The sequence below is a fragment of the Bombyx mandarina genome, chromosome 07, assembly GCF_030267445.1.
Source record: "Bombyx mandarina strain Sakado chromosome 07, ASM3026744v2".
Classification (NCBI taxonomy): domain Eukaryota; kingdom Metazoa; phylum Arthropoda; class Insecta; order Lepidoptera; family Bombycidae; genus Bombyx; species Bombyx mandarina.
In genome coordinates, this window is record NC_143214.1 from 4,321,992 (window position 1) to 4,336,660 (window position 14,669).

Sequence of the window (14,669 nt, forward strand, 5' to 3'; positions counted from 1 at the left end):
GGCATGATGACAGTAGTCAAGTATCGCCAAAATATTTAACTGATCTAATGAAACAGGATTCAAGGATTTTGAAAAATGTATTTATTTTCATATGAATGACGAGATTTATGATTTATTTGTTAAAATAAATCTACAAAATACAACAATCAGCCATGATAGCTTAAACACCAATCAGAGCGAATTACGTCACGCCTTAGTAAACGTCATCTTGTTTCGTTTGAGCTTACGCGCGATCACTGCAATTTTAACAAAAAAACTATTGTTTTCGCTTTACCGGTCGCTAAAATACATTTTATAATCGTAGTTTACCATTTTCAAAACAGAAGTTCCACAAAATCCATCAGCAAGCTCTCTAAATTGGTTATTTAATCTAATTTTCTTTAGACACATGAGTATCTTGTTAGCAAGAATATTAGTATGTTTTTCTACAACAGCTTTTGGGAACTTCAATGTAAGATCACGGGCTCTTTGTAATTTTAAGCAAGGTACATTCCAGAATTTTAGATGTCTCCTGTTTTAGCGCGAAATAGAAAATTTAAATTTCATTTTATTGCATGAAAACCTTTATTTTCTACAGAAATATGATATATTTTTGATATAATTTATACTTCTGAATATCATAGAATAGATTTTGAAAATTAGTCATCATGCCTCTTATAACCGCATTATCACTACATAGTATAAAACAAAGACGCTTTCTCTGTCCCTATATCCTTATGTATGCTTAAATCTTTAAAACTACATAACGGATTTTGATGCGGTTTTTTTAAATAGATAAAGTGATTGAAGAGGAAGGTTTATATGTATAATGACATCCATTAAATAGAGGAAAAATCAACAATAAATTATAGTATCCGAAGCGAAGCAAGGGCAGGTCGCTAGTAGATACTACATCACAAAACATTTTTTTTTATTAGATGGGTAGACGAGCTCACAGCCCACCTGGTGTTAAGTGGAGTGGAGTGTTAAGACCTCTTGCGAGTCCGCGCGGATAGGTACCACCACTGTGCCTATTTCTGCTGTGAAGTAGTACTGCATTTCGGTTTGAAGGGTGGGGCAGCCGTTGTAACTATACTGAGACCTTAGAACTTATCTCAAGGTGGGTGGCGCATTTACGTTGTAGATGTCTATGGGCTCCAGTAACCACTTAACATCAGGTGGGCTGTGAGCTCTTCCATCCAACTAAGCAATAAATGAATAAAAAGGTACGCAGGGTTCCTCACCGGCGGTCCTGTTGTGCCCGTATCTGGTCTCCCAGGCGTCGAAGAGTCGGTTGTAGTAGCGCGGGCCGGCGAGGTAGGGCAGGTAGCGGTGCGAGTCGCGCGTCGGGAACACGCGCTCCATGGCGCCGCCCTGCGTCAGCTCGTCCTCCGCCTGCACCAGGTGCCGCACGTCGTCCGGCGTCAGCGTCGACAGGATGTCGCGCAGGTACTGCAAGCAACAACTCCGCCGTTACACAACAGGGACCCAGCAACGGGGACGGGGTGGATAAACTCCTCCCTTGTGAGTCCATTCAAATCAAATCAAATACTAAAGGCATATAATATTTACTGAAAGCATATATTTATTCATACATGATTATATTCATATAAATAAACAAGATACAACAAAACAACAGAACAAAAACTATAACACAATTTACATTACAATTTATCTGAAGTTGTACTTATGTCCGTTAATCCCCATAATACAGACACATTATTAAAAATAATAGTGGTTCTGAATTTGGAAAAATTTCTTCATTAACATAAATGAAAATTATAAATAAAAATTATTAAAAATATTATGAGATAATACATATTATAAATTATTGTTAGTTTTTTTTTGTTGCACATTAAATAAACTTACCAATTCTCTGTCATCCATATTAGTATAGATTATATGCTTGTCTCTCTCTTCTTTGGATAAATACACCGTGTATAATCTGCCATCGTATGGTAGTCCAGCCTAAGAATTAAGATTAATTACATTCATTATGTAGTGCACCGGCGAGAATAAAATTAAGAACTACATTGAGTGCTAATGCTACATGACATAATTAATTGTTCGAAATTACAAAATTTTAAATCATTTTTATATACAATTTAATTGGGATCAATTGCTCATTCTCTACAATGGACATATCTGGGCATATATACATAGGACATAGGACATTCGAGACATATCTAGTTTTACAATTTTTGTCAAGGATTGTCGGTCGATAGCCGACAATAATGATAGACTATATATATGTATAACACGAGTGACTGATGTAAATCTGAATATTTACCAGTTGGTGTGGTTTATCCTTAACCAACATTTCCAAGTTGGTTTTGTTGGGCACTTGGAACTGCGCGATGTTGAGCACCGTGGAGACCAGAGGCCCCTTCACGTGGATGTCGAGCGGCGACGCGCTGTGCAGGCTCGGCGAGATGTTCACCTGCAACCATAGCCGGTAGGTCAAGTTAAATGGACGAAGAAAGGGACAGCATCCATGGGACTTTTTTGTTCTTTTTTTATTGCATAGATCGGTGGACGAGCTCACAGCCCACCTGGTGTTAAGTGCTTACTGGAGCCCATAGACATCTACAACGTAAATGCGCCACCCACCTCGAGATATAAGTTCTAAGGTCTCAAGTATAGTTACAACGGCTGCCCCGCCCTTCAAAGCGAAACGCATTACTGCTTCACGGCAGAAATAGGCAGGGTGGTGGTACCTACCCGCGCGCACTCAGAAGAGGTTCTATCACCAGTGAAAAACGTGTTCTATGCTTCAGTTTTGTAGTACTAAATGCAAACAAAATAAATACAGTATGCGCGCGATTTTATGTCCATCTGGGCCCGAGGCGACCCGCGGGGGACAGCTCGCCCCACCTTCGCCCGCCTCCCCGCATTTGTCTGACGTCGTGTTGTCCTTGACAAACGCAAAAGCTATTGTATTATTTAACCATGACTACTCCGCTTCCAACAAGTTCAGGTAGAAAGAAAAACCTATTGAAAAAAGATACATACTGATTCCGAGTCTGATCTGTCGGTTGTCTTTTCATTTGATAGTGATTGAATTGGAATTAAAAAAAAAAATCTCTATTAGAAATAAATAAGTAATTACTTATCACATTTATTTTATTTAACGGCCGTCTGGTGTAGTGGTAAGTGACATGGTCACTACACAAGGGGGTCGCGGGTTCGAATCCCGCCAAGGGAAAATATTTGTATGATAAATATAAAATGTCTTTTCCAGGGTTATGGATGTATCTTAAATATATGTATGTGTATAATAAAAATATTACATTTATTTCCGCTATCTGGTACCTGTAACACAAGTTCTTTACGAACTTACCACGGGACCAGTTAACGTGGCGTGATTGTTAGTAAATATTTATTTATTCATTTATTTCATAATTTGCAAAATTACTTTAAGTTACAATACATTAAACTAAATTAAAAGCTGTTGACTAAATCGGTAGTTATTATCGACATTACCATATTTAACTAGGTCACAGCACTACCGCATTCCTCAGGATGGACATGAACTCGCGCGCCTACTGTAGATAGATATATTGAGCAATAGTATGCGGGGTGTGAGGTTACCTCCAAGAGCCAGGGCTTGAGATCTTCGTCCAGCAGAACGTCGATCCCGAACAGTTCGTAGCAGTTGTACCGCGACGTTATGTTGGCTTTAGTCAGCGAACTGATGCTCGCCTCGCCCGATATTATGGTTTTTATAACGAGATCCTTCATGGAATCCCACAGGGCTTCCGTGTCAACGTCCTTTTCAGTCTTTAAGTATTGGAATAGAGTTTGTAATGTCCTAAAAAATACATTATCATGTGGAATATAAAATAAAATGCACTTTATGGCCTGACGACTTTACAACCCACCTAATGTTAAGTGGGTTTTTAGGGTAAGAGTGATCACAAATGTGTATACTCCCTACCTCAAGACATAAAGTGGATAAATCATTTTGTATATCGGCTGTCCTACTTTTCAAGCCAAAGTATGATTTCTAACTGAAATCTAACTGTTTGATCGATATAATGTCAAACACCAAATAGTTCAGTAGTTTTAGTATATATTTAGTATATATCTCTGATTAACTTGTCACTTTATTTTAGCCCCGAATGACGTTACACGTACTTGATTAAAGTAGCGTTCAACTAAATTATTTTAGTAGCATCCGCGGTATTTTCAAGAAATAAAACCTGTTGGGTTTTGTAAATAAAACTATAAACACTTACCATTTGTGTCCCTCGCAAGAAGCGAAATCCTCGTTTGGTGTGTAATTCTTGGACAGCCTGTTTATTGAGTAATTAGTCAAATGCATGTACCTATCGTTCAGAGATGTCAACTCATCGTTGTACTTTACTGAAAGCAAAATAAAATACAATCATTATTTACCTATTATATTTAATAAATAATTTAAATTCTTAATATAATATTGATTACAATCATTTTCCTCATCACTCAATCATCATATAATAATGATGCGCCATCAAAATAATGTGGTACACGTCATTTCGGATCCTCCCGATCCACTAACGGTGCTTCTAGGTACCTCTAGCACCGGTCACCGTCCTCGTCGAACCCGTCGTTTGCGACGAAGAGCTTGGTGAGTAAATTAACCCACAGACACAGCCCACTGAGTTTCTCGTCGGATCTTCTCAGAGGGTCACGTTTCTGATCCGGTAGTAGATACGAAGCACGGCTTTTGCTAGAGTTAGCATCATCGTCAGGTTTGAGCCCGTGAGCTCACCTACTCGCCCGGTGACGCTGCTATGGTCTCTCAAGACCATCAGCTTAGGTAAAAGCAATAAAAAAAATATATATATATATACACCCCTATTTTTTAATTAGTACAAAAAATTTAACTGGGCTATAAGTACCTTTAACTAATCATATATGTGTAGTTAAAAAATGAAAAACACTAAGTCTGAAAACTGTCCACAAAAATACGTAATAACTGGTAAACGCTAAATAATTATAAAGAAATCAATCCATGACCGATAGTAGGTACGTGCGGCGGGGTTTGGGTACCTACGGGGCGCTGCTCCATTGATAAATTCCGGGAAACTCAAGTCGAAGCCCGCCACCCCTTGTCCCTCTGCGCCCGCGCCGCGCCCCGACGCAACAATGACAAAAACAGTGCTAAATTGTTAGCGGAAGTGCGCGCATGCTTTTTTACGTTGCAACAGTTGTTTATTTAAGTTTTCCCTGACGCGATGGCTTATCAGTTCACATCACGGGAGTATGTAGCTATGCTTCGTGCGTACTTTTTGAGTGGAGAAAACGCGAGTGCAGCTGTACGTATGTACAGGGAAGACACCCGAACGCTCGACAGCCACATTACCAGCGTTTACTTGATCACGGTTCATTCCACGCACGGTCACATAGTCAAGAACGAGGAAGACCGGCTTTGTAACAAAATCTGTACGACGATATCGTACTAGCGTATTTTGAAGAGGATCCCCAGCGGAGTACAAATGACGCTGATCGACGGCTTAACATCAGCCAGTCCTGTGCCTGGAAGATTATTAATAAGGCTGGATTACATCCATATCACTACAGGAAATCTCAAGAATTAACGCCCATGGACTTCTTTTTGTGGAGTGAAATTAAGAGACGTGTGTACAGAAGCGAGCCAATTAGGCTCGAATGATTAAACAGCGCATATTGGACGCTATTCAGGAAGTGAAAAGACAGAGAAGCGTACTTCTCTCGTTAAAAACAATTTAATGAAACGAGCCCATCTGTGTGTTGACAATGGTGGTGGACATTTCGAAGGACAATTGAAATACTTGTAAGTTTAGCAAATAATACCTATGTAAATAATTATTGTAAATAGCACCTGATTCTAACTTCACAAATATGCCAAAATTTCTCTTTTCTTTTAGTACAGAATACCTTCTTTTATTTTAATATTTGTTTATTGTTTTCTAATCACATACGTATTTAATTAATTGTAGAAAGGTAATTTTGCCGGTCCTAAGCCCGGATGAATATGAAGGAGAGGTTAGAATTTAGAAAATTAAATAAAGTAGGTATCTACATCACATGTTCTTTTGTTTCATTTTATTGTCTAAGGCTACCTTCGTCACAAGTGCGACAGTACGAATGCGAATGAGTAGGATGGAATATCATCGCTGAAGTTCAATGAACTAATGAATGGATTGTAAAATAATATGTCCATGATTTCAGTGAGATTTTTTACAATAAACAAATGATAATAACTTTGCTATTTAAAGGTATTATGAGATTCTTCCATCACATATGTGATAATAATGTCTTCCCTAATATGTCCTTAAAATTTTTGTACTAGTTAAAAAATAATGGTGTATATATATATATATATAGAAAAAAAAAGAAATTGTTTTTTATGCTTACCCGACGCGAACCTGGCAAGGCCGTCTTTGTACAGATATATCCTGAGCGGGTGCACCGACGTGACGAGCACGTACAGCCTCATGTCGAACTTGCTTCCGTTAATTAGATACGGTTTAGAGACGTAGCGTTGGACGACGACCGGCCTCTTCTTCGGGATCTGCGTCCAGCGGGACACCACCTTGATGCCGGTGCCTCGGGCTGATGCAGGCTAAAAAAAAAGGTTTATTTGAAAATAACTTTTTGGAAGAAATTTTAAAAGTGATTGTAGTGTGTTTGGAAACTGTAAAAATACAGGAAAATTATTACAAAATATGACTTCGGGGGTTTCTACAAAAGGCCATTAATCTAAGAAAATTGTCGCGGCTTTACTGAGAACTTTATTAAATTTCTTACATGATGAGTGTTTCAAATCGACTCTGGAAATCTGCTAACCGTACCCATACAATAAGAAACCGTCAAATCTCTTATCTTATTGTAATTGAAATTTAAAAATTTCGGGCGATATCACATACAAGATATTATAATCTTTGATAAATAGCTTTTCTACTTTCCGTGCACCATTTTTGTACAAAACCAACTTACCGGTTTTATGATCCACCTTTCATTGTTAGCGGCATACTTTTCCCAGTCATGCTTCAACATTTTGAGATCATGTGGCAGTACGTAAGTTTTCGGCATAATACCAAATTCTTTGACTCCATACTTAGTGCAAAGTTTGTGAAGGTTCCTCCACAATCGATCCTTCCTGCCGATTTGGAAGGTACCAGGGAAATGATTCATCTTCTGTCCATCTTTTATGGCTCTAAACATTATTGACTTCATATGTTTGCCCCATATGCCTATCCACTCTACGGTCTCTGAAAATGTTACATTAATTCTATTAACATACAAATATATATATATATATAGCCGATAATGTGTATATATCAATCTTTATGTATATATTTCTTCTGTGCGTGTTTGTCACTAAACTCCTAAATGGCTGGACTGATTTGAATGATTTTTTTGTATGCGTTTGGGTGGCACCCTGGATGGTTTAGACTCACAAATTAGCCCGGCAGATGGCGCTACAGTCGGTATATAGGTTATTTATTTTCCTAGAAATAATTTATATATTCCCTATAGACTTCAAAACGGCTGAACCAATTTCAATGAAATCTTAAGTTAATTTTCAGATTGGGCAAGCGAATGGTCCTGTTAAGTTTTTCAGATATCAGATCGAAGTAGGATCAAAGACCGGCCAATGTAGCAGATAGTGTTTAATTCTTATTTTATATTTATTTTTGTGAAATGTTTGTTTTTTCATCATTTCAATACCTATATTTAAAATGAAAAATTTTGAACTAATGATAGCAAATAGAAGACATACCTTCTTGCGGACACTCTGACGTGTCACATTCGCTCTTAACCAGTCTAAAGCCAGAATTAGTCAAAGTTTTCTTCACGACTAAAGGCGTTATCGTGGTGAGCTTCCATTTCAGATGCTTCTGTATGGGAGCTGGAACCTTCAGCGGAGTGCAGTCTTCGTGTCCGATGAATCGCAGATATGGCGGGACTCGCGGGAAGAGAGACGGTCGGAGACAGCTTGAGATCGATTCTGGGATGATTAATGGCAATTCTGTAAGCATTAATTATGTTATAATTAATATGGACGCGAATAATAATAGTCACTGCACTTTAAAAAGTTTTTTTTTTAAAATGAAAGTTAACACTAGGGTGACAGTTAAAGAAGTGTAAATGAGTATAAGAACATTCGAATTTTTTTTAAATAATTCCTTACTAAAATTCTCAATTCACATTATAGTAACCAATATAAGGGAAATTTGATAGATGAAAACAATTTATGTAACACAAGTGCGTAGGAATATCAAGTACTAAAATTAATTAAAATGATTAAGAGCATCACATAGTACTTCACAGCACAACAATATAATAAACTAAAACAAAACTATACAACATACAACTATATTTTTTAACAAACAATCAATACTATTCACGTAACGAATTACAAGCTTCATAGGTATATAAAAAAAAAAAACAAAAATTACATACACTACGACTTTGCAAAATTCGAAAATGTGATCAAAAACTAGATATGTCTGTCTCAAAACGAAAATATTTTTTAATCACGCCGACAAATGAAATTTATAGAAAATTCAACATTTATAATGCTTAGTGACTACGTAAATAATGTTAAATACGAATTAGGGCGGTTAACCTTTGCGTGACGGTATCGTTTTAAACGGATTTGTCGTATGCAAAGCAGTCAGAAACCTTTGCTCCTTGCTCATCCTCTCTGTAATGCGTAGTAAACGGTTTCAACAAAATTGTATTTAATACATACGAAAGTTTTTCAAGGTGGGTGGCGCATTTACGTTGTGGACGTCTATGGGCTCCGGTAACCACTTAACACCAGGTGGGCTGTGAGCTCGTCCACCCATCTAAGCAATAAAAAAAAATAAAAAAAATACGAATATTTAAAATCTAACGTCGGTTGTGCTGTGTCGCTCGCTGCGCGTTCGTGACGCGTTCAATAATTTATCGTGGATTTAAAGATTTCGTTTGCATTACATTTTCCATTGGAACGTTTTCAATTTAACGTTTTTCGGTGCATTAAATTGTTACTAGTTTATGAATGTATACTTTATCACTGCTCGTTGGCACGCTAAACAGGCTAGTACGTTTTATTTTTGAAACGATGTAACCAAGATTAATTCAATTATATTCAATGACTAGTTGTAACCGTCCGCTTCGCAGGCCATTTAAAATTAACATTATTATCTCTCACCCCCACAAAGATTCTCATCATGAACGCCCCCGCAACTGGTGTAGGGAGTCCAACACTCATATAAATATTAGCCTATTCACTAAGTACATGTATTTTCTACATGGATACCAAGTTTCAAGTCAATCGGATGCATGGGTCAGTAATTATAACGGAGCATCCGTAAAAACCACTGTAGATTTATATATTTGTATAGATTAGTTAAAACATCAGGTATTATTTAATACACTTGGATAGTGAAATTTAAACTGTTGCAGGGACACAAGCAAATAGACAGTCGAAGCTAGTGTTAGGACCTCTTGTGAATCCGCGCGGGTAGGTACCACCACTATTTCTGTCATGATGCAGTAATGCGTTTCGGTTTGAAGGGTGGGGCAGCCGTTGTAACTATACTGAGACCTTCGAACTTTTATCTCAAGATGGGTGGCGCATTTACTTTGTAGATGTCTATGGGCTCCAATAACCACTTAACACCAGGTGGACTGTGAGCTCGTCCACCCATCTAAGCAATTAAAAATTTAAAAAAAGCTTACCTTTTGATGGATTTTTCTTAGGAGTAACGACAGTTCCGTTTAGCTTTGTGGACAGTTTGTTGACTGAGATCTCTTCGAGTGACTCATTCTTGTTCAGTACGACTTTCTCTATATCACCTATCTCTATAGGTATCGGGTCTGTATCCATATGCCACACTTCTATGTCGGGGGAGGGCGATCGACTGAGTGCACTGTTGATGGAATTGTATATTATTCGCTAAGCCAATTCCCAATCGTTCAACTAAAGCAGCATTTTTATGGTGCTATTCATATATTTGTTGATGCGTGTGCCGATTTCTAAAGCCGTGGCCTGTTGTTCTGGCCATCTGTCTATAGTTTTAGAAATGGGCTATGGCCTGAGCTTATAGATATCAGCGTGAATGGCCAGCCGCCCCAAGACATGAGTTACATAAGTCTCAATTATACTCTGTAACGGTTTTTCCGCCTAAACCAGAACGCATGACTGTTTCGCGAAAGAAATGATGAATAGCAGACGCCAGTTCGTTAAACGGACATTTTTTTGTCACTACCGTATGATTCACGTCGCCGCGTCGTTCGTCTTCCGAACATGAAGTTTGAATTGTAATTTTCTTTTTTTGCCACTGCTAGTAGCCTCCCGAGGTTAAACTAATTTCACTGAACGTGTAGGCGAGCACACGGAGCTCAGCCTTGGAGATTTCGCTAGCATCTGTCCTAGCAAGCGCAGCGCTTCGCTGAATCTACTACCATACCGGAAACGCGACCCACTAAGAAGATCCAGCGAGAAACTCAGTGAGCTTTTTTTTTCCTACCTAAGCTATTTCAGCGTAACCTTAACTAGTAGGTGAGCTCACGGGCTCAAACCTGACGATGCTGCTAACATGAATCCTAGCAAGAGCCGTGCTTCGCAGAATCTACCACCGGATCGGAAACGCGATCCACTGAGAAGATCCGACAAGAAATTCAGTGGGATGTGCCTGTGGGTTAATTTACTCGTCGAGCCCTTCGTCGCAAGCGACGGGTTCGACGAGAACGATGACCGGTGCTTGAGGTACCTAAAAACACCGTTAGTGGATCGGGAAGATCCGAAATGACGTGTTTTGGGCGACGTCGACTGCTTTCCATTCTGCCCGCAGGATCGGGAATGTAGTTACCGGCGGCCACGATGAGAGGGTTCTCGTGTCGTGCCGCTTTATCGAAACGGCAGTGAGCTGTAGATAAACTGCACAACGGCGGTCCTTCGGCAAACCCTTCACTCGCATATCCTCTTTTACACAATCTTTTTCATATCCATCGTCCTCGTATTCATTTTACTAATTACGCATTAACATTTTTATAAATGACACAAACCACGGATACAATCTGTGATGATCCAAGGCTTTAAGCAATTGTCAACAATAAACTAATTAATCACTCCGTATCAGTACATAATTGGTGCAACATTATTGTTTGCCGAAAGCACGAATTTTGTTTACTACGGCAACAAAATATTAAAGGTATCTTCTTGTTCTTGCCCTTATGCCACTTTACTTAGGGTTGGCTCAGCGTGTTCTCTTATCATTGCTGCTTAGGGATTTGGAATTATACCGGCGGTCTACCTGACGTCAACCCTGCTTGGGTATTAATGGTATGACAGCAGAAGCCGAATACGTAATGCACCCGCATTTAAATACATAACACGCTGGAATCGTTTTAGAATAAAATTTTACAGCTCAATGACGTACGTTTCCGGTTTAGTTTGAACTTCATATTACCGGTGACCGTGGTGAATCTTTCATCGTGTCATAAACAGATAACGCCATATAGGAATATCGTCCGTGACCACGAAAATCGTAAAGTATCGATAAGTCGGAAATAATACTATGAGATTTGAAAAACGCCAGATTGAGCCGTAAAAGTAGCTTTAATTTATTCTACGACTTGCAAAAACCGAAAATAATATGATCCTTTAAAAAGACACGGGAATTTATTTCAGCCTCATTAAAGCGATTGCTGCTGACATCAAATCACACCCTACTTCATCCTACGCTTCTACCTAACTCTTACCATTATCATTTACTATGAACAGTAGTGTATGTAGTGGGTTTTAACGGCAGTAAGGAACTTAATATCCATTATATTTTTACCGTGAATTAATCGGTCGTTTACGTTTCAAAGTTGGAATCGCCCTTATATCAATGTACATAGGAACTCTAGGAAATACTTGTCTGTTTTTACTGTTGGTAGGACCTCTTGTGAGTCCGCACCGGTAGGTACCACCACCCTGCCTATTTCTGCTGTGAACCAGTAATGCGTTTCGATTTGAAGGGTGGGGCAACCGTTGTAACTATACTGAGACCTTAGAACTTATATCTCGAGGAGGGTGGCGCATTTACGTTGTAGATATGGGCTCCAGTAACCACTTAACACCAGGTGGGCTGTCAGCTCGCCTACCCATCTAAGTAATAAAAAAAGAGACTAGTTACAAAAGAGATTACTCACTCTTCCATCTCCCCTCCGATAACGGCACATTCGACTTTAGTGTTCGATTTCATCTTGGGTACTTTAATTTTAGCTTTAACTTTCTTCTTGACTGTCTTTATTGATTTTTTAACTGGTATCGCCGTGACTGAGCTGACGGGCAAGGCTGGGCTCACCGTCGGGCAAGTCGGGGTCGGCGTGTCTTGGCCGGGCTGGAGACAAAACACACAAATCAATAGATATCAGAATTAATAGACATACAATTGAAGACATGAGCGGATGTAGGGGATATGATACAATTTGTTGATTTTGAGAAAACGGGCAACCAATTTTGGCGCTGCCAGAACACAAGATATTTGACAGATGCCCGAATCTCGCTTACGACATTCTCTAGATAAGCTTGCATATATACAACGGTCTACCGAGCAATATTACCCGCTCGGTGGAAGATCTTCCCTTTGTCGTATACCTACAAAACTTTTATTACTTGTACTTTTTTTTCGTACAAAAATCCTTCGTCACGTGCTATTACTAAAAATAGCCTTTAAACCCGGAGTTTTAAGGTCTAATATGGCTTACAGGCACATAACACCTTCATTCAATGTAAAAACTCAAAAAACTTAAAAACGGTACTTAAGCTCTTCCGTCACTGATGTCTTCAATTACTATAAGTCAGATAATTTCGTAGTGTTTTCTTTTCGAGAGCATAGCTTACGAAAACATCTAATGCGTCAACAGGTAGACGGCCCACGTGTTTATGTAGCGCTTTAAAAATCGCAATAACAACACGTGACATCCAATTTTTACGAAAACAACGGAATTTTCCTCTAAAAACATTATCGACTTACGGCTTCAAAACGTGGACAACACTAGAAACATCTACAATGTCAGACGAGTGGACATTAGACAACACGCGACCACACAAGTCTATGTATGGAAACACGTACGATATATGAGGGTTAAGTCACGGAAAATTTGATTTAAAAAAAAATTATAGATATTTATTCATTTCACGATTTACACACGTGACAGGTGAGACCGAAATAACGGCAAAAAGGAATCCGATAGCGCTCATGTAAATGGGTCGACAGAAATATATGTTATTCACGTGGTACAGAGTAATTTACCGGTGAATTTTAGCTGGAGTGTCCTGAGAGTTGGCAGCCATTGCGGTATGCGCGCCTCTGGCTTGTTCCCCCACACTTGTATCTTTTTTAAATTACACTAAACGTGTCAAGGGTGAACTTATAGGTCAAGTTTCGTGATGTTTCAGGAACGTGTTTTTAAAGTCAAGAAAAAAAAATTTTTTTTTTAAATATTACAATGTTCTCAATATTCTAAATCTGTTTATAATATGGATAAACCATAAGCTTTACTAATTAATTCTTATTTAATTTTTTTTAATCAAATATAGATTCGTAAAAAACATTTTATACTAACACTATTCGGAAATATATATTTTTTCCAAAATCACTTTGCAAACTAAAAAATCCACAGCACCTTTTAAGAAACACATCCATATTAAGGAGAACAGTATAGGAATATTATGAGATTTTAATTTCAAAACAATTAATAGGTACAAGAACAAATCGGCGCGCGCGTTACAGTGATAATGCATTGTATTGACATTTGCTTTACTGGCATTAAGCCAAAACTTTTGAACCGTTGGTACAATAAAAACTAAAGTACACGAAATTAAACGTACTATGATGTCTTCATACGAGATGTAACCAGTAACCGCTAGTATCACACGCCCACGTTCGTTACTGGCACTTATGTAAAACTCAAGCTCAAATTAAAAAAATATATATGAAAATTGAGATTTCCGAAAATCAGCTCTATTGTTTTGAATTCAGAATGAAATTTTCTTTAAAATAATTGATTGCGAGACGACTCATAGTGTGCGTTAGATGACTAATATTAATTTCCAGTGATATAATAAGGTCGTCATTCTGATCTTGATTTATTCGTGTCATTTCTTTTTAAAAATGTATAAATGAGTTGAGAAATTACGATGACGTTTTTGTTTGTGCTCTTTGAGGATAATATAAGTTTTTATTTTTTATTTTAACACCATTAGTTACATACAAACTCGATTTAGAGGAACACAAACTCAATATCCATTTGCCATACCAACTGGACCATAGAGGCACAAACCACTAAGTTTCTCGTTGGATCTTCTTAGTGGATCGCGATTCCGCTCCTGCGGTACAATCAGCGAAGCACTGCTCTTACTTGGGTCAGTGTTAGCAAATTCTCTCAGGTTGAGTCCATGAGCTCACCTACCAGGGATTAGGTGCGTAAAAAAAAATTTGATGGTTACTTTATTCACATAACTCTCAGCAATTAAATTTGAATCAATAAAATACTAAATTGCCAAAGTTCAAGCTGGATAAATACTGCACGTAGCTATCCAGGTATAGTATCGAGGTTCTGGTGTTTACGCGAATTTTCAATTCGTTGATAATGTACCGGAGACACAGACTAACCGTAGTATTCGCTTAGAACTACATGGTAATGAGAGACATGATCATAGTGGCTCTTGGAAGAGC

At 38.3% G+C, this 14,669-nt stretch overlaps 1 protein-coding gene across 5 annotated transcripts in view; it reads right to left on the reverse strand.

Moving 5' to 3' along the window:
- LOC114250173 (uncharacterized) overlaps nucleotides 1–14,669 on the reverse strand; it is a 29,031-nt gene that overhangs the window by 6,945 nt on the left and 7,417 nt on the right. For 3 of the 5 annotated variants that reach the window (XM_089728626.1, XM_089728625.1, XM_089728628.1), the window contains exons 4-14: nucleotides 12,139–12,329; nucleotides 9,679–9,869; nucleotides 8,579–8,656; nucleotides 7,730–7,978; nucleotides 6,943–7,217; nucleotides 6,361–6,568; nucleotides 4,218–4,344; nucleotides 3,571–3,790; nucleotides 2,270–2,419; nucleotides 1,849–1,947; nucleotides 1,224–1,431 (exon numbers count right to left, since the gene is read on the reverse strand). In XM_089728626.1, the coding sequence (XP_089584752.1) occupies nucleotides 1,224–1,431; nucleotides 1,849–1,947; nucleotides 2,270–2,419; nucleotides 3,571–3,790; nucleotides 4,218–4,344; nucleotides 6,361–6,568; nucleotides 6,943–7,217; nucleotides 7,730–7,978; nucleotides 8,579–8,656; nucleotides 9,679–9,869; nucleotides 12,139–12,329 (1,996 nt within the window). The remainder of the gene's footprint in view (nucleotides 1–1,223; nucleotides 1,432–1,848; nucleotides 1,948–2,269; nucleotides 2,420–3,570; nucleotides 3,791–4,217; nucleotides 4,345–6,360; nucleotides 6,569–6,942; nucleotides 7,218–7,729; nucleotides 7,979–8,578; nucleotides 8,657–9,678; nucleotides 9,870–12,138; nucleotides 12,330–14,669) is intronic. The other 2 variants (XM_089728629.1, XM_089728627.1) reach the window with 1 other exon arrangement.